General features: G+C 56.5%; 3 protein-coding genes across 5 annotated transcripts; all 3 read right to left on the bottom strand.

The window, feature by feature from the left end:
• Window positions 1–10,101: 10,101 nt before the first annotated feature.
• Window positions 10,102–12,491, bottom strand: C1QB (complement C1q B chain). 2 transcript variants are annotated; one of them, XM_057430801.1, is made up of 3 exons: window positions 12,334–12,491; window positions 11,161–11,323; window positions 10,102–10,840 (listed from the first exon to the last, which is right to left on the bottom strand). In XM_057430801.1, exons 2-3 carry the CDS (start codon window positions 11,318–11,320, stop codon window positions 10,266–10,268), a joined length of 735 nt encoding a protein of 244 aa, XP_057286784.1. In that variant the 5' UTR covers window positions 11,321–11,323; window positions 12,334–12,491; the 3' UTR covers window positions 10,102–10,265. The 2 variants fall into 2 exon arrangements, with proteins under 2 accessions (XP_057286784.1, XP_057286783.1); XM_057430800.1 differs by having other exon boundaries at window positions 11,161–11,320; window positions 12,334–12,484.
• Window positions 12,492–13,600: 1,109 nt separating this feature from the next.
• Window positions 13,601–15,427, bottom strand: C1QC (complement C1q C chain). The gene is made up of 3 exons (XM_057430764.1): window positions 15,224–15,427; window positions 14,604–14,799; window positions 13,601–14,377 (listed from the first exon to the last, which is right to left on the bottom strand). Exons 2-3 carry the CDS (start codon window positions 14,782–14,784, stop codon window positions 13,821–13,823), a joined length of 738 nt encoding a protein of 245 aa, XP_057286747.1. The 5' UTR covers window positions 14,785–14,799; window positions 15,224–15,427; the 3' UTR covers window positions 13,601–13,820.
• Window positions 15,428–16,676: 1,249 nt separating this feature from the next.
• On the bottom strand, window positions 16,677–18,777 carry C1QA (complement C1q A chain). Of its 2 annotated transcripts, none has more exons than XM_057430809.1 (3): window positions 18,699–18,777; window positions 17,800–17,971; window positions 16,677–17,662 (listed from the first exon to the last, which is right to left on the bottom strand). In XM_057430809.1, exons 2-3 carry the CDS (start codon window positions 17,960–17,962, stop codon window positions 17,094–17,096), a joined length of 732 nt encoding a protein of 243 aa, XP_057286792.1. In that variant the 5' UTR covers window positions 17,963–17,971; window positions 18,699–18,777; the 3' UTR covers window positions 16,677–17,093. The 2 variants fall into 2 exon arrangements, with proteins under 2 accessions (XP_057286792.1, XP_057286793.1); XM_057430810.1 differs by lacking the exon at window positions 18,699–18,777 and adding an exon at window positions 18,478–18,631 and having other exon boundaries at window positions 17,800–17,967.
• Window positions 18,778–23,133: the final 4,356 nt, after the last annotated feature.

Genomic DNA, 23,133 nt, shown 5'->3' with positions numbered 1-23,133 from the left:
TTGCACCCCTCCTTCCTCCCACGCGCCTCACACAGTCTTTGGAACAGCCAGGCAGGGCAAACACGACTTGTTCTCCTGCCTGTGGAAGAACTGCTCCAGCTGGCTCTTCCAAATGCACCCGGTCCAGCCACCACTCAAAGTTATCTGATGGTCATGATCAGCAGCTAAATGAGCCTCTACCTGTGAGGCTTTCTCCCAGGCTTTTCCTTTCACAACTGGAATGGAGCAGGCTGTGCTGGTGAGCTAGGTGTCTTACACAGGCTGTCCCCAGTCAGAGCTGACTCTACACGCTCAGGCTGTGTGTTGTGCAGCCCTTTGCATTGGCACCATTCACCATACTGGTGTGGATGGCCCTCCCTCACCTTCAGTCTGGTGCTGTTTGTGTCTCACACTCACCCTGGAGAGCCACGCACCCACTTCATCATGGACCTTCATCACCAGCTTGGCACCAGGACTTACCTGACCTGCTCGTGAGTCATTTCTGCACGCAGCAGAGAGCAGCATGCTCCGGATAATGGATGTGCCCACTGCTATCCACCTCTGATCACAGGGCTTAGGAGCTCCCCAGGTGGGAAGGAGCTGCCACCCTTCACCCCTGCACTCTTTCCTCAGCCACATCCTTGAAACCCTGATGGGACTGCCCAAAGCATCCACATCCCAACCTCAGCCCGACTCCTGCTCACATCTTTCTGCCCCGCTGCCTCCCAGTGAGGACTAACGCAGCCTGGGGCACCCTGATCCTCTTTGCTTCTCCAGCACTTTGTCCTCCTGCCCTGACATCCCCACCCAGCTGCAGGAAAGAGATGTTCTCCCAGTGCATGACCCAACCACATCACAGCAGAATTGGAAGTGCTCCTGGATCACTGGCTCCAGGCCACCCGAGAGGAAGGGCCACTCCCTGGACTGGACTGGAGCCAGGCTAGAAGGAGACACAAGCTGCCTTAGCTGCAGTAATTAAACCCCTAGCCTATATGGGAGAGAACATCGCATCTTCCCACTCTCTCCATACTGCTGCAGGATGTGCACGCCACTGGCATCACTTGTCAAGCACATCAGCTGTCCCCATGAGAGGTGGAAGACTTAGGCTGGGCTCAGGCTCCATTCCTTGCTGTGTCCAAGCCTAGGCAGGGCTCCCAGCTCCTCTGGGCCAGCTTTCCAAAAGCCCCCACATTTCCTGACCTTTCTGATCTGCTCACCCATGTCTGAGCATCTCAGAGTGGCTGCTGGGAGCCTGGGGAAGCAGAGAAACAGATTTCTGGTGCAGGCTGACCCTGTCCAAACACGTTCTTGTACTCATCAACGCCCAGTGCAAAGAGAGTTGAGGCTGCAGGACAGGCAGGAAGAAGAAGAGGCCTAATGAGTGCAAACCCATGGGAGACAGGATGTTTGCTGTTCTGCAGTACCTGGAAGTCGGTATCAGTGTTTGTTACTTACTAAGTCACCTTCATCATCTGCTTCTAAGGAGGGATAGATGGTTTCTCCACACCAGACCAGGAGTATCCCTGCCTTTCCCCTATCTTGGGCGGAAACTCAAGTTGTATTAGCTCTGCTTGGTGTCTGCAGGACCTGGAAGCCCTGGTGAACTACTGTGCTGCCTTGACAGATGGAGATTTCCTTCCCCTGCCTGGCTCCAGCCTCTGGAAGCTACTGCCCACCATCTGCTTTAGCCCCACTCATGGTTCCTCTGGTCCTGACAACTGCTGGTTTCAAAGAAGCATCAGGAAGGTGCTCGCACCCTGCCGGTGGGATGGAGGATCGGATCCCATCCTTCCAACCTCATCCACATGAAACGTGCCATTACTCTGGTTTCTGAGGGCTGTGTGCTGCTGGATGACCCTGAGCCTGCCTGGAGCCCCACGATGCCCTGGGAGCTGTACAGCAGGGATACGATCCCCCAGCACGGCTCAGCTTGTGTGGGACCAAGCACCACTACCACCACATTGGCTTCCCAGGGGGAGCAGGTCACCTCCACCACATCCCCAACACCATTAAACCCATGGAAGGTGTTTCCTATGCCCAGGGTGCCGGCACAGCTCTCCTGCTCAGAGGCACCACGCTCTCACCCTGCCCATCTCACTCCCCACAACGGCCCCCCCTGCTCCTGTCTCACCCTGGAGGACCAAGGGGGGCACGGTACTCACACAGCCCCCACCGCAGCCTCCCCTCCGCTGTGAACAAGGCCCTTTCTCCCCAAAGCATCCCCATTGCTGCATTTACCGCGGGGCTCCGCACCGGCGTGCCACGGCCTTTTCTTCCTTTTCATCCCTTTCTCACTCCCTGAATGCACTTTGCTTGCTTTGGCGGCGGAGGGCAGGGAGAGCCCCTCTGCCCCCCCCCCTCCTCGCTCCCGGGGATCCCCCCCGGCAGATGGGGCCGAGATATGAATGTGCACACAGTGAAGCCCCTAAGAGGATTTGCTGGTGCCCCTTTCATTGCGAGCCTTTGTGTGCTGCTCCGCTGCGGTGGGACGGCCCCGAGTTCTCCCCCGGCTTCTCTCTCTCTTCCACTCCAGAAGAAAAGAAAGTGCCTATAAAGGCCTTGTTTGTCCCGTTTGTTTGAAGGGACCATATTGCTGTAGGTGCTGTGGGTCCCGGCGTGACAGCATCTCTGTTTTGAGAAAGGGCGACGTGCGGCTCCCTCCTGGGAGGGTCTGAGCGGGCGGCTTAGGCAGGCGCTGGGAAAAAAAAAGGTTTCAGTTGCATTTCAATATCCATTGAAGCCTGAATCCCCAGAGATGGGTTTTCCAGGGGCTCTGCAGACAGACAAAGCCAACGGAGGTGGAGGCTGGGATGATGCTTCGGAGGCTGGGATGATGCTTTGGAGGCTGGGATGATGCTTCGGAGGCTGGGAAGATGCTTCGGAGGCTGGGAAGATGCTTCATCCAGTGATGAGAGAAGGACCCACAAGCCCCCCAAAATCCCATCTGGGAGAGCCGAACAGGGCTGGCAACGTTGCTTTTCCTATGACATCTAGTGGTAAAGCCACGGAAGGAGGAAAATGTCGGCAGGGTTTTCCCGGCTGGAGCACGGCCATCTCCTGCTGTGGCATTTTGCCCTTTGTATGGCAGCAGACAGTCCCCCCCCCAACCACGAGGGAAGCAAAAACGAGCTGCACAATAGCCTCAGCGGCTCAGAGATGTCAAACAGTCCACCCCGAAACGTGCGCTTGCCCCTGTGCCTTGTCTTGGATTTTCAGGGCCCCAAAGCAGACGCCTGGGCTGGAAATGGAAGCACTCACAAGCATGCCTACCACCCTTCCCACTCCAGTCCGTGCTCCGACATGTCCCCTCACTTGCCTGCCAGCTGCTCCAAGGCAGCTCTATGACATACATGGCAGGGCTGGGAAAATATCCAGTGCAAGTCATGCCCCATGTCTTGCAAAGCAGCAAAATGTTTGCAGCATTCAGAGGCGAAGTGACCCTGCACCACCAAGCGTGGCTCTAAGGATGCTCGCAGGGCATCTTGCCCCAGCTAAGGGGGCCTCCGAGGTCCTGGTAGGGGTGTGACAATCTGAGATTGAATAACAGCCTGGGCTGCTCACTGATTAACCAGACTGTGTTAAGGTGTTGGCAAGAGCTTCAATACCTTACTAGACACTGGAAAATCCACTTTGGAGAGCACACATTGAACAGGTTAATCATTAATGTCTCCACTATAGGGTTTCAGTGCAATTTCTGATGCAAGAGCATCCCTATTGCTGGACCATGAGCTGCCAACAGTGGATGGACATTGTCCCAGAGCAAAAGGGACCACTAAATCCTCTTCTGCACAGCCTATCTCCTGCAGCAGATCCCCTTTACCTGGGGCATGCAGGAAGGGTGCTGTAGGTGCAGCGGCTTTGAGGACTTCAGGAGCACATTGGCAGTGGGATGAAGACAGCAGGATGAGGAATGAGGGTGCTTAGGTGGTCCTGCACGTAGGCAGAGCAGCTGTAACCACCACTGAACCTCAGGCTGTGCTGAGGGGCTGTGCCAAGTGGTTGTGCTACACCATGAGCAGCCAGACGCACAGCTCTAGCAGACCCTCTGGGGCTGGGAAGGGCCGGCTGATCCTTGATTTTCTCCAGGAAGCTTTTAAATGTGCAGGGCCAGCACCCAGGCTCAGGGGGAGGCACCCAGCACTGCACCCAGGGTGGCTCTGCATCCTGAGGGACACTCTCCTGCAGGACTGTGCTCCATGCAGGCAGCTGGTGGCACTGGCAGGACCACCCTAGCAATGGGCAGAGCTCAGGTGCCATCATAGGAGCAGAGTCAAGGGCTTGGTGGCTGCTGGGAGCTCCCCAATGCTGGTGCCTGGTGCTGTGGGCAGTCCAAGAGCTGAAAATGTGCAAAGCCCTCATGTTGCCAGAGCCTGACCCTCCATTCAGCCCTCTTGGGCATCCCCAGGCTGCAGCGCTGGATCCATGGCGTAGGCTCAGCCTTGCACAGTAGAGGACACCAGGCTGTGCAGTCCACACAGGGTGTGCATCTCCAGGTCCACAGTGGGATTGCATCTCCAGGTCCATGGTGGATGTGCATCTCCAGGTCAATGGCAGGAGTGCATCTCCATGTCCATGGTGGGTATGCATCTCCAGGCCCATGATGGGTATGAATCTCCAGGTCCATTGTGGATGTGCATCTCCAGGTCCATAGTGGGATTGCATCTCCAGGTCCATGATTAGTTTGCATCTCCAGGTCCATGCTGGATGTGCATCTCCATGTCCATTGTGGATGTGCATCTCCATGTCCATTGTGGATGTGCATCTCCAGGTCCATGATTAGTTTGCATCTCCATGTCCATGGTGGGCGTGCATCTCCATGTCCATGGTGGGTGTGCATCTCCATGTCCATGGTGAGTGTGCATCTCCAGCCCAGCACTACTGGCAGGAGCAGCTCCCTTAGGGATGTGCAGGGCTGTCCGGCTCCCTCCCAGCTGTCTGGAAGTGCTGCTGCTGACCCGTCCTGTTCTGTCTCCTTGGTGACTGCACATGCCAGCATCCCCAGACAAAAGCTCTCCTGGCATATAATGGGAACAGAAGGCAGCACTGGGCAGTGCATTCAGGACTCCAGCCCCTGCTCTTTCCGAGTCAGGCAGGGCTGCAGACTCCCAGATAATCCCCATTCAAACACCAGATGGGTATTCCAGGTATGTGTCCATGCGTGTTGCACACATTTCCCTAGGGACTCTTCTGCAGTGTAGCAGCCCTTGTGAGGCTGCACATGGCAGCCTGGATGCGCTGTGGGCTCCTAGCTGTCTTACTTGATTTGTGCTTTCCTTCTCCATGTAAATGGAAGATTTAGGGCAGCAGGAGGCTGTTGGGAACAATCCTGGACTTCACCATCCGGGTACTGACTGCCCAGCCTGCTCATGCACTGCTCTCATGCTGCAGGATGGGGTTGTGCTCAGGATGGATTGTGCTTTGCGTGGTGCTTGTGTGGTTTGCATCAGTGCGGATGCCTGCTACGTGCCATGTGTATTCATTCACATGAGCCTCTGACTTGCCTCATGTGAGGCACATGGCTGCATATGTGGCAAGGACTGGGCTTGGGGCTTGTCTCACAGCCTCACACAGGTGGACATCATGACATGTACTGCAAAATGAGGGCTGAAAACCCCACGTACCTCTCCAGCAGGGCTGGTAGGATGCTGTGTGTAACTCAGAAGGGTCAGTTCCTCCCTATGGGGAAACTGAGGCATCTGGGGGGACTGTCATTGATTCGCCCCCAGTCACTCACCGGAGCCAGGAGTGGAAGGAAGAAGAGCTCTGCCTTTCCTTTTTGTTGCAAACCACAGAAAACCTCAGGGGAGGAGAGCAGGGCTATGTGGGGCTCTCCCAGACCCACGTTGTCACATCCCCAGTGCTGGTTTGGGGGTTTTGCCAACAGAGGCAGAGAGGATCCCCAGCGCAGCAACTGGTCTGAGCTCAGGAACCATGAGACATCTGCATGCGTGGCATGGGGGGAAACCCCATCTCATTGAGGTGCATCCCTAAGGAGTTAAGGACATGCATGGAGACAGGCAGGACCAAGCCGTGCTCACAGCAGGCTCTCCTGCATCCCCTTCTGCTGCTGCTCCGTGTAGTGGCAGAGACTGGCGGGGAGGGGATGCTGCTGATGTGGAGATGCAGGAGGGTGGGAGGCAGCAGGAAGCGGAGCGGAAGGAGCCGAGCTCGACGTTGAGCTGTGCCTGGAGCTGAACGCTGGCCAGGTTCTCCATCCCCGCACATCCCCATGGAAACCTCGGCCTTGTAGGTCACTGATGGCCACGCTGGTCCAAGCAGCCTCCGACGTGGACGAAGCCGCTCTCCATCATCCAAAGCTGCAAAAGGGTGAGGGATGGAGCCCTTCCCAACCCCTGCACCCCACACCCCAGGGTCAGGGATGCCTGAGCATCCTCTCCGCCGGCAGCATCCCTGCCTCCCCTGGGGCTGTGTGGGGTGCTCCAGCAGCAGCATCGCACCACCCAGTTCTGCTAGCCCTTCCCCTCCTTCGCTCCCTTCGCAGCGCAAGTGCCCTGAATGCTCCATTTGAAGCTAATTTCGGCTGAAATCTGGTTTGCTTTCCAGCGTTGCTGCTTTAAATTGGAGAGATTGACCTTGTAGCAGGAGGTGACATGCAGATGCACATCAGCAGCCCGTCAGAGCGGGCAGCGGGGGCCGGGGGGGGGCTGCAGAGCTGCCTCGGGGACAGGCCAACTATTTTATGAGTAATTTAATATCTGGAACACAGACTTCATTCCCAGAGATCTGCTGGGGAAAGAAAGAGCCTTTCTGCAGCCCTGTAAAGGCTGCTCCTCATAAGGAGGCAGAGCAGGAAAAAAGGGCTGGGACTTAACCCCTTGGTGGCCAGCCCAGAGCAGCGCCTCCACAGCTCCCAGTGCTTGCAGAGAGGCCAGGGAAAAGGAATTCCCTGTGCAGCTCAAGGTGGGAGACGAGCCAGTCCCTATTGCTCCAGGGAGAAGAAGCGATTGCTTCTTACCGTTCAAATTCAGATCCAAGCCTGCGTAAGGATGGGGGAAATAAACTTATCAGGAGCCCTGAGGTTAGATCTGGGGTAGCAGGTACCAAGAACTGATGGGGCTCAGCACAAACAGGTCAACACCTCTGCAAATGCCACAGTGTTTGCTGGTGATGTGAGACCCGGCCGTGGGACCATCATCATGCCTGATACACAACACTGTGGGGCTTTGATCTCCCCGGTTCAGCTTCACTTCCCATGGGACTCGAGAGGCACCTTGCACGCTCCAGCTCATCAGATCCTGCCAGAGCCCTGCTTCTGCCTGCACTGGAGCTTTGACACAGAGACAATCTCCAAAACCCAGGTAGATGATGCAAGGGAAACCCCCATGTGATGGTGTTCTTGCCGATCCCTGGCGCCGGGTGACAGGAAGGGTTGATTTTAGGATCCTCACATCTATCGGTGTCTTGGCACATCAGTGGGTTTGCTCCCAAGTGTGCCTGGTTGGTGGGGTCCCCATAGAGTGTGCTGCTGTTTGGTGTGAACTGGTACATGATGGGGCAGGGTGAGGGGTGACATGGCCGTGGTGCTCCTGGTTAGCTCTGTCCCACTCAGCCAGACCTCCAAGCACCCCATGTCTGCTTAGGGCAAAATGCTTGCACCCCCAAACCTCCTGCTCTGAAATCCCCTCAAAGCACCACCCGCCTCCACATCTGCTCAGCATCTGGTGGCCTCTGCATCTTGGTGGAGGCCCGACGCCACCGGCGAGGGTCGCAGCACCACCTGGTGAAGCTCCACGGCTTAGCTCTGGTGGGACGGCGAGGAAGAGCCGGGCTCACCATGGAATGGGAAGAAAAGCCCAAAGGGAGGGAAGGGGAGCAGAATGTGTGTGTCAGGGCAGCTCTGCAGGGAGCAGGGTGAGCGTGCACGGGTGGGAGCACGCACATGCACTGGTGCAAGTGAGCGCAAAGGCAGCACGCACAGGGAGCATGCACAGAGCACTGGGACACCTCTGTTATGTCCTGGGTGAGAGCAAAGCCTGCAGCTCTTGCAATGGGTGCAGTCATGGCCAGCTTAAAGTTTAGAGGGCGGCAGGAGCCCATGGGTGAGATGTAAAGGATTAACTAAAGGGGCAAATCAGTCCTTTCCCTGAGACAGTGAACGTGGAGCCCTGTGATACAGGCTTCTCCTGTGGGTGACCCCCTGGGAAGGGGCATCTGCATTTTGGCTCTGGTCTCGGTGTGTGCTGTAATAGCTTGGGAGAAGGGGTCCTCTTCATGGTGAGGTGGAGACCTCAAGTCTTCCTGCAGGGGCAGAAGCACACTGCCCACGCTGAGTGGCCATGGGTGAACTGAACAGGGACGCTGCAGGGACCGCCACCCTCTGTTCTCATCTCCTCATCCATTCTGGATACCTGAGAGGTTGTGCTGCTCCATGGCCCGTGCAGTGGCAGCTTCCAAGGAGCAGACAGCTGCCATCCCATGGAGCTCATGCCTGCGGTGGCATTAGGGGTGCTGGCTGAGACCCATGGCAGGAGCTGTGGACCTCTGTGTTCCAGCTGCATAAGTGAGGTGCACTTCAGACACGGTACCTGCATCGCCCTCTGACTCTCCAGGTACAGCCAAGACCCTGGAAGCCCTTTGGCTTGTGCTGGTGTTAGGTCACACATCAGTTTTACAAATCAAAGCAGCTCCACTCCAGAGGGGTCCTGACAAAGACCTTTTCAAAAGTCCAAAATGATTACATCCATTACTCAGAAAGGCAGAAAGCTTTGACATGCTCTCCACCAACATCCCAGATCCCTTCCTGCTTCAGGTTCCTCCTGCCCCCGCCTGCCCTATTGCATGGGGTTAACCCATGCCAGAGGAAGGACTTTGCATTTGTCTCCATCAAATGTCAGTAGGATCCTGCCAGCTCGTCTCTCCAGCCTGCCAAGGCTCTTTCATTGTCAGCCCTGTCCTCCTTGGCTCACTGACTGCTGCAGACCTGCTGAGGGCTCAGGAGACTGAGCTGGTGTTTGCTGCCCAGCCTGGTTTTGGGGTCAAAACTCTTTCTCTTCCCCTGCCCTGCTGACCCGGTTGCAGTTGGGACTCTGCATCTCCACCTGCAGAACGGCACAAGTGATGCAGCTGCATTTTAGGAGCATCCCGGTGCACCCACACCGGGGGATCTTTGGGATGCAATTGCCAAGCATCTCTTCTGATGCGGGGCAGAGCTCTGGGGACACGGGGAGGCTGCACCCCAGGGGACAGAAGCCGCAGGTTTTGCTGGGGGAGGCAGGCAGCGGAGATGGTGCAGGAGGAAGCATCACCCCTGCCCGGTGCCTCCTCGAAGGCAAAGCTTCGCCTCACCTCCGGCCCGGTCCCTGCGAGCGCTGCTCTCCCAGCATGGACAGGGATGCGAGGGCTGATCCAGTCTCCAGTGCCATCTGCCGGCCATTTACCCCGGACCAACTGGAGCCTTCAAACTGGTCACTGCCCTGTGCAGGCCGGTAACGTGGGGCCCTGGACCCACAAGCAGACCCCGAGAGTTCAGTGGCAATGCTCCATAAAATCCAGCCCATATCCGACCCCCAAACCCCTTTATCATCCCCTTCATCAAGCCCCTTTCACATCCCAGACCCCCACAAATATTCTCCTCTTCTATGTAGTGAGTGCCCTATGGATACCACAACAGGCTTCACAACCCAGCACATCTGGGCTGGAGGCTGCAAGCAACCTGCCCACGCAGGTACGATGCTGGATTGTCACCTTCCCCAGGGATGGGGACATTCCTGGGGTCCTCAGCTCTGTAGTTCCTTGGGTCCATCAGCTCTACTGTTAGTAAAGACACCCTGAGAGGGCTTCTTTGTGCTTTAGGACTTCATAGAATCATAGAATCCCAGCCTGGTTTGGGTTGGAAGGGACCTTAAAGCTCATCCAGTTCCAACCCCTGCCACGGGTTGTGTGTCCCACCTCCTGCTAGAGACCGTGTTTTCCTCTCTGTTTTCCTAACCCTTCATTGAGACCTTCGCTATGTGGCTCTCTGACAGTGATCTGCAGCAGGAACCGCATGAGTCATCTGGCTCTGCTCAGCACCAACGAGCCCAGGCTGCACCCAGGGATGTGAGAAGCAGTGCCCTGCATATCTGAGCAGTATTTTGGGGGAAAGAGGCAAATCCCAGGCAGGAAGGAATCAGCAGCACAAAGAGCTGTCATTTAATGTGCAAGAGCAGCAGCTACGTACTTTAAGGCCCTAAATCTGGAGCAAAGATTCAGATTTCCAGGGGAGTCCTGAGCCCTGCAGGGATCAGCCAGCTACAGGAGAAAGGATGCAGAGCACCTTCAAGAGGCTAAGCATCGGGGAAGATGAGGAAGCCAGAGAAGATGCTGTCGGAGCCTTCTATCCCCACCAGGGAGTTCTTCTCCATTGGCTCCAGCCAGACGGACTCGTTGGCTGCCAACTTGAGGACCACAGCACCCGTGGTGACCTGGTAGCTGCTCTGCACGTAGTCACAGAAGGTCACCACCTTCTCGCCCCTGCTGCCACCCCGGCCCCTTTTCACGCTGAGGCACAGGTTGCCCCTGGACGTGACGTGGTAGGTGAAGTAGTAGATGCCGGGGATGCGGCAGAGGAAGCGGCCGTACCGGTTCTCGTAGTGGCCCTTCTCGTTGGTGATGATGCGGTCGAAGCGGATGGGCTGCTCCCGGCGTGGGTAGGGACTGATGGTCCTGGCAGCTGAGAAGGCGGACTTGAGGGTGGCCTTGTAGTCACCAGCATCCCCCTGAAGGCCAGGGAGTCCCATAGGACCTGGTAATCCCTTTGAACCAGGGGGGCCCTTGGGGCCAACCTTCCCAGGGTACCCTGGTAGTCCTGGGTCTCCTTTCTCCCCCATGTCTCCTTCGTGATCCACCTGGCCGGGGGGACCTAGAGAGCGGAAGGAAGAGTCATGGTGGTCTCAGCTGATCCCCATGGGTCTGCAAAGGGCACTGAGAAGGAAACCACCAGTACCTGCACGGAGTGAGGGTCAATGAAGAGCCCTACCTGCCTGGCATCAGTGACGCACCCTGCTTTCGTTCCTCCGGTCTGTCCCCTTTTGGCCCTGAGCATCACCCCCACCTGATAACCCCTATAGTCACTGATGGAAAATAGATTGCTTTCCCAGGAGCATGCACCCAACACTGCCTTTTCCTGCTCTTGGCATTCCCAAGATGACATTTTCCCCAACTGCAACCTCTCCTCCTTACCTCGGTCACCCTTCAGGCCATTCTCCCCATCTCTGCCGTTGCTTCCAGGCCGTCCTGGTGACCCTGGGATGCCTGGGATGCTGCCATAGGTGTTGCAGAGGGTGGAACTTGCAAGCTGCCCTCCGGCCAGACAGATCAGCATCGCCCACAGGGTCTGCATCTGCTGGAACACAGAAGGACATTGAGGGGCTTGGCTTGTGCAATGGGAGGGATGGGGCAGGCGCTCTGTGCTGCTCCAGAGGACCATGGCTAGAAGCACATGGGTAATGCCATCAGGAAGGGAAAACATCCTGCTGCAGAGCCAAATCCACTCTCCTGATGGCCTTGGAGGGACCAGCCCCTTTGGGCATGGGAGGGTTTGTCAGTCTCTTCTCTCTTTTATATGACCAGTATACAAGTGCCCAGTGCTTCAGCCACATGAATATCTGGGGACAGCTGAGCCTGGCCCAGGGGTCTGATGCCAGCCACAGGCATGTGCTGCAGATCCCCATTGCTCCCTCAGAGGAGAAATTCTCCACCCCACCTTAGGCTCACACTGCAGGTTAAATCCTTCCCCAGGTGGGAACAGTTTCTCATCTACAAGCTCTTGCTTCCCACCAGCACATCTGAGGGACAGCAACGCTTGCAGGTTGCAATGAGATCCCCAAACCTGCCCTCCAACCCCCCTGCACACTCCTGTTGTGTTCTGCCACACGCCTGCTTCATCCCAGGAGCATTTCTGTATCTAAGCAGCCTTACTGGGACAGTCATATGGGCTGCTGGTCCCTGGGGTCCCATCCTCCTTCTGCCCTGCCTGCATCCCACAGCTTGGCTCCTTTCCCCAGCTCCTGGTGCAGCTGTGTGTGTGGTGAGCACTGCCCGTTCCAGGGCTGTATCTGGACACCACATCACCCCAGGCACACTCCGGGGCCTCAGGTAGGATTTCCCATCCCCTTTCAGACCGATGCTCAAGTCGCTGATCTCCCTGCTGGGCCTTTGCCATCTCCCCTTCCATCTCCCCCTTCCCCAGGTGGAGCAGGAGGGGTTGAGGTCCCAGCAGGGCTATCCACCACCTCCAGCCCAGCATCCTCCTTTCTCTTCTGCTCCATGCAAGGCATCAAGCACCAGGATCCTGATGCTTCCAGGTTCCCCACGTGCTCCTACCTGGAGGCCTTGCCCATGTCTTGCTCTTACCTTGAGGTTCTCGTTGCACAGATGGGGAGATGGGGCAGGACACACCAGCGTCCTGCTTGGAAATGCCTAGGAGGAGAAGCAGAAGTTTGCTGGAAGGGTTATTGCAAAAGGATCTGGGCCACATCCCTTTTTTATCTTTAGCTCCTACCCTTTTTGCAGCGGCACTTTCAGATCCGCCGCAGATGCTGTCCATCAGCTCAGCGGAACACGCCATCCCCAAGCAGCACCCTGTGCCATGCAGCTCTGGCCTTGGGGAGCAGAGGGGTGTCTGCTCTGCCCTGCAGGCTCCCTGGGTCATGCTTGCTATGGGGAACGCTGCCATGGGCTCCAGACAGGTTTGGGGTAACCCCTCAGGACTGCAAAGATGTGCATCCATTGAGCTATCATCCCCCAGGCTTCTCTGCACATACCCAGCTCAGACCAGAGGATGCTACAGGGTCATCCATCACCTTGAATCTGTTCCCCAGGCTCTCCTAAATGCTGAGGATGGGAAGCGATTCCATCCTGTGGTAAAAGCATTTCCAGTCCTGCTTTCTGCTGATGCTTGTGGTAGTGAAGCACAGGATGTTCATGGGTGATGACCTCCTTTTCCACTACACAAAGTGTGCCACCAGGAGGACTCTTCTGGTGGGCTTTGGTGGGCTTTCTAGCCTCCAAAGCCACAAAGGCCATAGGCTCAGGGAAACCAGTGCTTCCCCTGCCCCGAACCTGTTAAGGCTGGGATGTCCCAGCCACCAGAGGCATGGCTATGAGGTGTTCTGCATGCTCTGTGGCCCTCTGCAATTGAACTGGAGGGGAACAAGAGTACGAGGGCCCCTACCTGGAGGAGTCTCGGTCCCCCCTGACCTAGGGGCATGGGCACACGAACCACCCCTTTCCTGCAATCAGTGTGGCTGTGAGTGCTACCCCACCGAGCAAAGCCAGGGTTGTGAATGCTGTGTGATGCCCTGATGCTGAACATGGACAAGCCAGGGAGCATCTGGGGCTGTTCTGATGCCACACATGCACACAACATTCACCCAGACATACGTGGGCTCTGCCTACAAGTCACGGAGGAGCAAACAGGCTGGGCCACATGCGCTGGGGAAAGTTTTATTGACACTTTCCATAGCTGGGTGATGGCAAAGGCACTGCTGCAGACCTGCTCCAAGACACACGGCTGTCCTGCTGGGAAGGGGAATGGTGCAGAGAGACCTCTGCCTCAGTCAGGTTATCTGGGCTTCTCAGCAGGGATGCACGTGGCAGCGCCAGCAGCACCATCACTCTGGGTGCAGATGCATCCAGATGTGCCTGTTTGCCCCATTCAGCAGCTGCCTGTGCGCGGTCCCCAGGCCAGGCCATTGTGTCTGGGGCTAGGGCTGACCTCTTCCCTGGGGCTTCCCAGCCAGCAGAGAAACCTGGAGCATCAGCAAAGGCCTGGCACGAGCAGCAGTGTTTGCAGGGCAGGGCGAAGAGGCCAGCATGCTGGGGTGGGCTCTGGTGGTCCTCTAGTCCGGGAAAAGCAGGAAGCCAGAGAAGATGCTGTCAGAGTTGCCAATGCCCACCATGCCATTGTAGTCATTCACTGTCAGCCAGACCTGGTTCCCAGCGTCCAGGTGGAGGAGGATCCCACCAGAGCTGACCTGCATGCTGTTGGTCTTGTGGTCACAGAAGCTGGCCATCCTGAGCTCATCCTTGTGCAGGATGACACAGAGGTTGGCTGTCTGCGAGGTGTGGAAGACAAAGTAGTAGAGGCCGGGGATCCTGCAGGTGAACTTGCCCGTGGTGGTGTTGTAGTCGTGGTTGGTGTTGGTGATGATGTGGTTGAACACCACGGGGATGTTCTTCAAGGGGTGCTCACCGGTCTGCCTCGTCACTGAAAATGCTGACTGGTGCTTCTGCTTGTAGCTGCCCGGCATTCCCGGCTCTCCAGCCATGCCAGGGGCTCCAGGGGCTCCAGGGACACCAGGGGGACCCATGGGGCCATTCTTGCCTGGCAAGCCAGGGCTGCCTGGCTCCCCTTTCATGCCCTTGGGCCCTCGCATTGCAGGAGTGGCCGGGATTCCTGTGGGGTGGTGAAAGGGAGTGAGTGTCAATGGCAGGATGTGGGGAGAGGCTCCTCCAGCCCCTTCCCTCAGGCAGGACAGGGTTGTCTCTCTCCAGCTGCCTTTCCTCCTGCCCTGTCCACAGAGGATGCTCTCCTTATGCCTGCAAACCAAGGCAAAGCAGCCATAGAGGACCCGATGGCCCCCATTCAACAGCCTGTGTGGTTCCCCTCCTTGTTTACTCACCTGGCTCGCCTTTGGCTCCCTTCAGCCCATCCCGGCCATCCTTGCCTGGCAGACCTGGCATACCTGGCAGGCCTGGAACCCCATAGCAGCTGTGATGGGCATCTCCAGTCACAGCAGACCCCAGGTTCAGGAGCAGGAGGGCGAGGACCAGATGGAGCTGCTCCCAGAAGCTCTGCCCCATTTCGGTGCTCTGGAGCTTGGAAAGGGAAAGAAAGGCTGGTGGCTTCCAGGCCATGGGACAAAGGAGGTGCTATGAGGTTGACTGCACCAGGAGCTCCTGGCTGTGATGGCTGAGCCCTCAATGTCCCCCTCATTCCAAGTGCCAGGTGGTGGACCCGAGTGATCCCAGCCCTCCTCTGGCAGCATCCTCACTTCCCTAGCTCTGCCCCTCAGGTTCAAGCCCCCATCACCTGGGGATCTCCCAGGACAATCCTTGGCCCATAGGAACAGGTCTTCCCCCAGCAAGACCAGCGTGCATCTCCTCCCCATGACATGTGTGCAGCCTCTGTCTCCTTCTCCGCCTCCTCTCACATAGCCCAGCGCTGTGCCACACTGATGGACTCCCAGCACCCATGCAGCCCCCCCCCCCCCGAAGAGATGGACCCTGCAGCACCTCTTACCTCTGATGGGGGCTTCAGTGCTGCTGAGCCCTCTGTCTGCTGTGGGCGCTGCTGCCGGCACAGCAAAGGGTGTGTGAGTCCGTGACAGCCTCCCTGAGGAAGTCTAAGAGTTAGGAAAGGGCCCTTGGGGATCCAGAAGCCCCAGATGAGTTTCACATCCTCCTGACCGGTTGCTTCCTCTGAGCAAGCACTTTCCTGTCCATCCAGTGAGATCTGCACTTGTGCAGCACGTCCTGGACTGATTTCTGAGCAGAAAGGCAGCGAATGGATGGGGAGCAGAGCCCCAGGTAGCCAGAGACATGAGTGTAATGAAGGGGTTGTGCAAGGTCATTGCCTGGCTCTGATGGGACCAGCTGCACCCTCAGGCAATGGCACTGGAGGATGTTTCTCCTCCTTTCTGACCCGCAGGCCATCTGTCCTCCCTGCACCTTGCGTGTGCTCCACCACCTCTGCTGGGTTCTGGGTTCGCTATGAACCCCGAAACCCTGGTCAGGATATTGCTCCTTACTGCTGAGCTGACCTCCTCCTCACTACTCCAGCAATGGGGACATCTGACCCTCCAACATGGGAGTAGCATCCCCAGGGTATGGCACATGCAGGGATTCTTGTTCTTGTGGTTTAAGCCCAAACAGCAACTAAGAACCACAGAGCTGCTCAGTCACAGCCCCCTGCCATGGTGGGATGGGGAGAGTCAGAGAACAGGTAAAACTGATGGGTTGGAATGAGAAGGGTTCAATAATTAAGATAAAGTACAATATAATACTAATGCTGATGCTAATACCAATGAAAAGGGAGATAACAAAGAGTCAGAGATCAAACAAAAAAATACAACCAGCGAACAACACTGATGCACAATGCAACTGCTCACTACCCATGGATGGATGCCCATCCCAATCCCAAGCAGTGATGAGCCCTTCCTGGCCAACTCCCCCCAGTTTCTATACTGGGCATGATGTGCTGTGGTGTGGAATACATGGGAGACTGAAAAAGTCCTTGATCAGGGTAAGTGCTACTGAGCACCAACTAAACCATCAGTGCGTTGTCAGCATTGTTCTCAGACCAGGGCTGAAACACAGCACTGCACCAGCTACTTGCTGAAAGGCTGGAGGATCACAGCTGCTTTTCCCCTTCCTTGGAGAGTCTGGGTACCAAAGAGTGCCATGTGGGTGAAGTGCATGGTCTTCCTCTATTTGCCCCTGTATTTGTACAGGACAGCTACCTTCGACTCATCCAAGAAAGGACAGACACGGGCTAGTCCCAGACATTTCCTGCTCCTCCCTATAACTGTTCTGCTCGTACATTCAGTCTCTCCTGTCCCTCTGCCTTTGCAATTGGGGTCTGTGATCGGCCAGGGGCAAGCTGGGATCGCTTCTCCCACTGGGCGCCTTGGGAAGGGGCCCAGGACAACGATGGTTTGGGGAAGAATCACGAATAGGAAAGAAAAGCCAAGCAGTTGTTGTGGAAGAAGGGTTTATTTATGCAGATGGAGAAGGGTGTGAGAAGCAGCAGTGGCTGCGTGCCAGAAAGGCGTTTGCAATGGTTGGTGTAGCAGAAGCAGTGGCATGCAGTGATTTCCCACTCAGGAGCAAAGAACTGTAGCTGGTAAAGTTGTCTCCAGGGACAACTGGACCTCTCCAGTGTGGGGTCTGAATGCCCTCTGCCTCCAGGATGGAGTGGGAAGGCTCAGCATGGAGGTAACTGCTCCAGTGCTGACCCACAGCCTGGCCACTGTATGGCACTTATGGAACCACAGGACCCATCTGGTGACTCAGTTTGCAGCCGTGTTTGCTGCAGTACTGAACCATCCCATGCACTCACAGGGGGGGAAACACCATGCAGACAGGTAGGTCTGGGCTGGTGGATGGACCCATCAGCTCGTCAGTGGGTAGAGCATGAAGCCACTGAAGACGCTGTCTGCCTCGGAGCCGCTGTAGATCATGCTGCCCCGGGCAGCGTCGGTGCTGAGGGAGACCCGGTCCCCCTGCTCCAGGCTGAGCACACTGCTGCCCGAGTTCACCTGCAGCACTTGGCGGCTGTTGGAGTCGCAGAAGCTGACCACGTTCTCTCTGTTTTTGGTGATGCTCAGGCAGAGGTCACCGCTGGAGATCACCTGGTAGGAGAAGTAGTAGATCCCGGGGATGCGGCAGGTGAACTCCCCGGTCTGGGGGCTGTAGGAGCTCTCCTCGTTGGTGATGATGTTGTCGAACACCACGGTGCTGCCCCTGGACGGTGGGGACCTCCGCGAGGCAGAGAAGGCAGGATGCGGCTGCTCCACGACATTGCCAGCTTTCCCCTTGGGCCCCTTTGGCCCTGGCTGCCCAGCTAACCCAGGGGGACCGGGCAGGCCATGGTAACCCCTGTTCCCTGGGATGCCAGGAGGCCCTGGCTCACCTGCATCCCCTTTCAGTCCCTGGATGCCCGTCCTCTGTGCTGATCTCCCTGCAGAGAGGTGGTGAGGGGGAGAAGTCCATGCATGGCTGTCATAACCTGAGCTACTCCCACAGCCCATGATGCTGCTACCAAGGGGCCTGGGGCTCCCAGGTCCCCTGCACCGCACATCCCTGGATCCCACTTACCCGGCTCTCCCATGTCACCCTTCTGCCCCGGCCTCCCATCAAGGCCAGGGACACCAGGGAAGCCGTCCTTGCCGTCCGGTGCCCGGCACACACCGTCCTCCATCAGGGCCATGCCCAGCAGCACTGCCAGGGTGCTGGTCGCCAGCCAAAGCCCAGGGTGCATCCTGCCTCCCTATAGACACAGGGGTGAGGGAACTGGGGATGGAGGCAAGCACACAGCAAACACACCTTGGATGCAAACACATCAGGTGCATCCACAGGTCTACCACGGCACCCGTGTGTTGTCCAATACAGACAGAACACTGCATGCAGTAATGAAAATAACTTCACAGAAGGATTTTAAGGGTGTTTCCTTATGTGATCTGAAATCACTGATATTACAGAAAATCTGATGTGTGGCCAAGGCAGGACTGTGGGGTTGGAAAGCACGGGACATGAAGCACAGCATAAACCCTTTGCCTGCCCTTGGGATGGGTGGTTGCATGTCAGATGCATGCAGAGAAGTGTTGAAGCACTGAGATACTGGCAGTGGTCCCATGGGATAGAGATCACAAGTGAGGAAGGGGTACAAAAAGACACAACAGAGGAGGGATAAACAAAGGGTAAACAGGCAGAAAGAGATCCATCTGTCCAACACATAGAGCTGGGAGAGAGAAGGGCTGTCCTGAGCACACAGACCTGCCCCAAAACCTGGGGTGCTCAGCCTGGAACAAGCCTGCAGAACCCAGCGATGTTCCCAACCGCATGGAGCAAGGACAGATTACTGTGGCCCTCGCTTCCCCCTGGCATCGTATTCTCCTCCTTTTCCTACTTGTGGAGGAGGCAAGTGGGACAGGGAGCAAGGACCGGTGAGTGTCAGCAGAGGAGGCACGTGTCCCTTGCTCTTGGGGGTGACTTACCTCCTTGCTGGGGTGAGTGAAGACAGAGCAGTCTGAGCAGCAGCTCTCCTCGCTAGAAGCTGGGAGCAGGGAGGAAGAGAAGCAGGGCGAGGGGATGTACTTGCATGCACGGTGGTTTGCCTGGTTGGGGGAAGAGGAGTGCCAAGTTTCGCTTTCTTTGCACGAGAAACTTGTTCCCTTTCCTGCTGTGCCGGGCACAGTCAGGGAACAGCTTGGTCAGCAGAAGTGCAGGACCACAGCTCCCAGCCTAGCCCAAGGCACCGTCCCTGCATCAGGACCAGCGGTGGCTGGGCACAAAGCAACAGGAAGGTGGAGGCTGCCCAAAGGCATCCCAGAGCTCTGTTACCGCAGGAGGGGACAGGAGGTGTGAGCACGAGGTGGCATCCAAGGGATGCTCGCTGTGGGGATCACTCCGGATGGCTTCTGGTCTGGGTGATGGGCAGAGTGTGATTGCCACTGGTACCCAGCCTTGTCATCGCTGCTGCTGAGGGCTGACCCCTTCAGAAGCCCACCTTAGGGCTGCTCCCTGATGAAGCAGGGCTCCAGCAGAGTCAGCTCTGCTACAGGATTGCCCCCAGATGCCACCAGTACTCAGGCGCCACTGCAGCAGGGAGCAGGGGGATGAGGTATGCCTCAATGAGTGCAGCAGGTCCTTGGGGATGCTGGGGACCAGCCAGGCCACCTCTCACAGTCCCAAGGAAGGTGCTGTATTGTTTCCAAAAGAGCTCAAAAAGGAAATGACTGATGTGAAACCAAAAGTGAGCCCAGAGACCCTTTCCAGACAGAACTTTGCTCATGGATGCATCTCCATTAATAATGACCTTTGGAGATCTATCACTGAGCTGAGCGTGCACCCTCTTAATGCAATATAATACATGTTTTTGATCCAAATGTCACCCTGTAATAAATCAGATGCCCAGAAGAAATGCAGTTTTATTTAATCAGAGTTCCTCTATCAACCAGACCTGTATTTGTGTCAAGAAGAGATGACGGGTGAGTTTGAAAAGACCTTCTGCAAAACAGGGCTTCTGGGCAGTAATTGTGTTTCTGCCCTACTGCCCTTCCTTAACATAGTCAAAATATGATCACTCTGTCATTTCACCTAGGATTGATGAATGGCCTCATGCTCCTGTGTCCTTTGTCTCTGTTTGTCCCCCTAACCCCACTGAAATGCTGGATTACAGGGGGATGGTTACAGGTTTCCAGCATCCCCTGGAAGATGGTGCTGGTCCAGGTGGCACCTCCTCCAGGTTCTTTAGGCTCCTTGTCAGTGCTTAGCTCCACTTGCTTGACTTTCAGTGCTGCTGTGTTCAAGCCGACCTTCCTCCTCCATCCTCCTCCTGATCTGCAGCTGCGACATCGGTGGCTCCAGAAGACGGATGGATGGATGGATGGATGGATGGATGGATGGATGGATGGATGGATGGATGGATGGATGGACGGATGGATGATGTATGAAGGGAGGGAGGGAGGGAGGGATGGGTGAAGGGATAGATGGATTGATGAAGGGTGGATGGATGGATCATGGATGGAGGGAGGGAGGGAGGGATAGATGGATGGCTGAAGGGATGGACGGATGGATGGATGGGTGGATGAATTGATGGATGAATTGATTGATGGATGGATGGGGGGATGGATGAATTGATGGAGGGATGGGTGGATGGAGGTAGGGAGGGAGGGATGGATGGATGGATGGATGGATGAATTGATGGATGGATGGATGGATGGATGGATGGATGGATGGATGGATGGATGGATGGATGGATGGATGGCTGCGGGGAGCCATCCTGGAGGCTCCTGCAGACCACATCTGTCAACCCAAACATAGCCCCAGCCTGGCACACTCCGGCCCCTTGCCTCCGGGTGTCTCTGGGATGCGGTGGGGGCCTCGCCGGGCAGTGGCAGTGGGGAGACATACCGCGAGGTGGCAGTGCTGCCTCAGCCATTCCCGGTGACAGCCGCTCCTCCTCCGCGTCAGGCAGAGGCAGGGGGGACCCCCCCTTAGCATCCCCGTGTGCCCCGAGCGATATAGCGGGGTGTCCCGCTGCAGAGTGAGCGCACGGGCAGCCCTGCCCCGGCACGGAGCCACCACGCATCGGGATCCGGAATGGAATCACAGGATCGCAGAATGGGTTGGGTTGAAGGGACCTTCAAAGCTCACACAGTCCGACCCCCCTGCAGCGAGCAGGGACATCTTCATCTAGAACAGGTTGCTCAGAGCCACATCCAGCCTGGCTTGGAATGTCTCTAGGGATGGGGCATCCACCACCTCTCCGGGCAACTTGAACTCGGGCCAGTGTTTTACCACCTTCATTGTAAGAAATTCCTTCCTCCATCCAGCCTGAATCTCCCTCTTTTAGTTTAAAACCATCACCCCACATCCTGTCGCAACAGGTGCTGCTAAAAAGTCTCTCCCTATCGTTCTTATAGGCTCCTTTTAAGTACTGAAACGCTGCAGTAAGGTCTCCCTGAAGTCTTCTCTTCTCCAGGCCCCAGCTCCCTCCTGCAAGCTGCCCCAGTGAGGCCACAAATGCCCTTCCCCAAGCTGGGAGCAGTTTGGCACCCCCTGAGGCTGGGGCAGAAGTGGTGTTTCCTCAGTAAGGATGGTTGTGAAGCCCTGGCAGGTTGTCCCTGCTGATGTGGGTCCAGCAGCGTCCCACCAGCACCACCCCCAGCAGGGTCCAGCATGGAACAGGGACAAGGATGATGAGGAGACCCGCAGATGATGTGGAACGGGGTCAAGTCCAAAGCAGAGGGGAAGGTGTACACTTGTACACTGGGGTATCCAGTGGTTGTAGATACTCTGTAGAGCCCCCCAAAACCTGCCCCAAAGAGGACAGCCCCGAGTCCAGGGGAACCTGGCCACTCTAGTGAGCATCCACAACATTTAAGACAGCCCTCATGGCCTCCTGACTCTGATGTAGACACAGGATCAGTGTCTCTTCAGATGGATTTTACCCTGAGAAACCCTCCTCAATCCAGGATGGGCCATGGGGCAGCTCCTTCACGTCACCTGGCAGGATGTGTCAGAGCCACCCCAGCACTCCACCCCTCCATGGGGGAAAACTGACCCCTGAAACATCTCCTCCCTGCATCCGCAGTGCCTGCAGGCACACATGAGCTGCCTGACAGCAGACAACAGGGAGAGATGCTCCTCACTGCCTCCCCTGCTGGGATCCCCTGGGGCGCCTAGCAGTGACAGGCAGGAGCTGTCAGAGGAGGATAAATCAGGCAGCTGACTCCTTCCTGTCACTGCATAGGAGACAGCACGAAGGGAGGTGGTGGGAGATCAGCAATGCACCACACACCTCACCAGCACCCCGGTCTGCACCCACACCCACCAGGACAGGACAGCAAGGAGGTGAAGGAGCTGCCCCATCCTGAAAGGGTAAAATCCATCCAGAGTGATGCTGATCCCGGGTCTGCAGCAGAGCCAGGAGGCCGTGAGAGCTGTCCTAAATGATGTGGATGCTCACCAAAGTGGTGGGGTTCCCCCACACCCAGCACAGCTCAGAGCAGCTGTGCTTCTGCGGTCACTGTTGGCTTAATGACGCCCAAGGACCCACACAGACTGGTCCTGCAGCTGGTGAGCTGGCCTGTCCCAAAATGCTGCTGATGACCAGAAAAGCAAGGTTTGCATGAATGTGCAAGTCTCTCATGCTTCAATCAATGGGACAAGGAGCTGGGATGGTTCAGGTGCCCTGGAAGGATTTCCTGCGATGTCAGCTGGAAATCAGGCTGAAAGGCCACTTGCCATTGTCTAAGATGTTTGAATTCCTGTCACGGGGGACTTGTTATTCCTATGGCAGAGCAGGTGTGAGGGACAAGGGCAGGTATGTGCTTTAAAAGCCAGGATTTCATCCTCCAGTCTTTGCTCGCTGGAACCTGGCATCGATGCACACCCCTGTTGCCTTGGGGGATGAGAGGAGATAGGTGAAGGCTGAGCAGCCCTGGGCAAGCTTGTCCTATCCGTTCTCCTCTTGTTCTCTGTTCAGGATGTCAGGGCTTGTCACTATTTGACATGTATTGGTTAGTCGGGCTGCTTGTTTCCCTTTCTTTGGTGTATCTGTTATTTATTTATTCGTGTGTGTAACAAGCAGTTCCGGATTGATCACTTTGGCATGTAAATGAGCTGCTCTAGAGCTTGTCACTGGAATTTGTAGATTGGGAGAGTTTGCAATCAAACACAGCCGGAATCTAAATTACAACATTTCAGGCAGTAACAGCAGGGAGAAGACAGGAAGGATGTGCCATAAATAAGAAGGGATCAGAGCAGGGTGCCCAGGGCTATACTGACAACGTGCCAGGAGCCCTGAGGCTTGCAACAGGAGTCCGTTCAAGGCTGGTACTGCCCTGCACTGATTTTCCCAGGGGAGAGGGGCAAACAGAGGAAGCAAAAGGCTTTTGGGGTATGGTAGGACCTGGCCTGTGGCCA

This window comes from Pezoporus wallicus, unplaced genomic scaffold, assembly GCF_028554395.1.
Source record: "Pezoporus wallicus isolate ANWC-B61680 ecotype Strahan unplaced genomic scaffold, APGP_CSIRO_Pwel_v1 contig_11693, whole genome shotgun sequence".
NCBI lineage: Eukaryota > Metazoa > Chordata > Aves > Psittaciformes > Psittacidae > Pezoporus > Pezoporus wallicus.
This window is presented reverse-complemented; position numbering and strand designations above follow the sequence as displayed.

Bases quoted from the DNA above. Each gene is read 5' to 3' on its own strand.
- C1QB (XM_057430801.1), bottom strand. From the start codon at position 11,320: ATGCAGACCCTGTGGGCGATGCTGATCTGTCTGGCCGGAGGGCAGCTT. The intron at 10,841-11,160 runs GTAAGGAGGAGA...TCCGCTCTCTAG, and splicing joins TGGCCTGAAGGGTGACCGAG to GTCCCCCCGGCCAGGTGGAT.
- C1QC (XM_057430764.1), bottom strand. From the start codon at position 14,784: ATGGGGCAGAGCTTCTGGGAGCAGCTCCATCTGGTCCTCGCCCTCCTG. The intron at 14,378-14,603 runs GTGAGTAAACAA...ACCACCCCACAG, and splicing joins GGGAGCCAAAGGCGAGCCAG to GAATCCCGGCCACTCCTGCA.
- C1QA (XM_057430809.1), bottom strand. From the start codon at position 17,962: ATGCACCCTGGGCTTTGGCTGGCGACCAGCACCCTGGCAGTGCTGCTG. The intron at 17,663-17,799 runs GTAAGTGGGATC...ACCTCTCTGCAG, and splicing joins GGGTGACATGGGAGAGCCGG to GGAGATCAGCACAGAGGACG.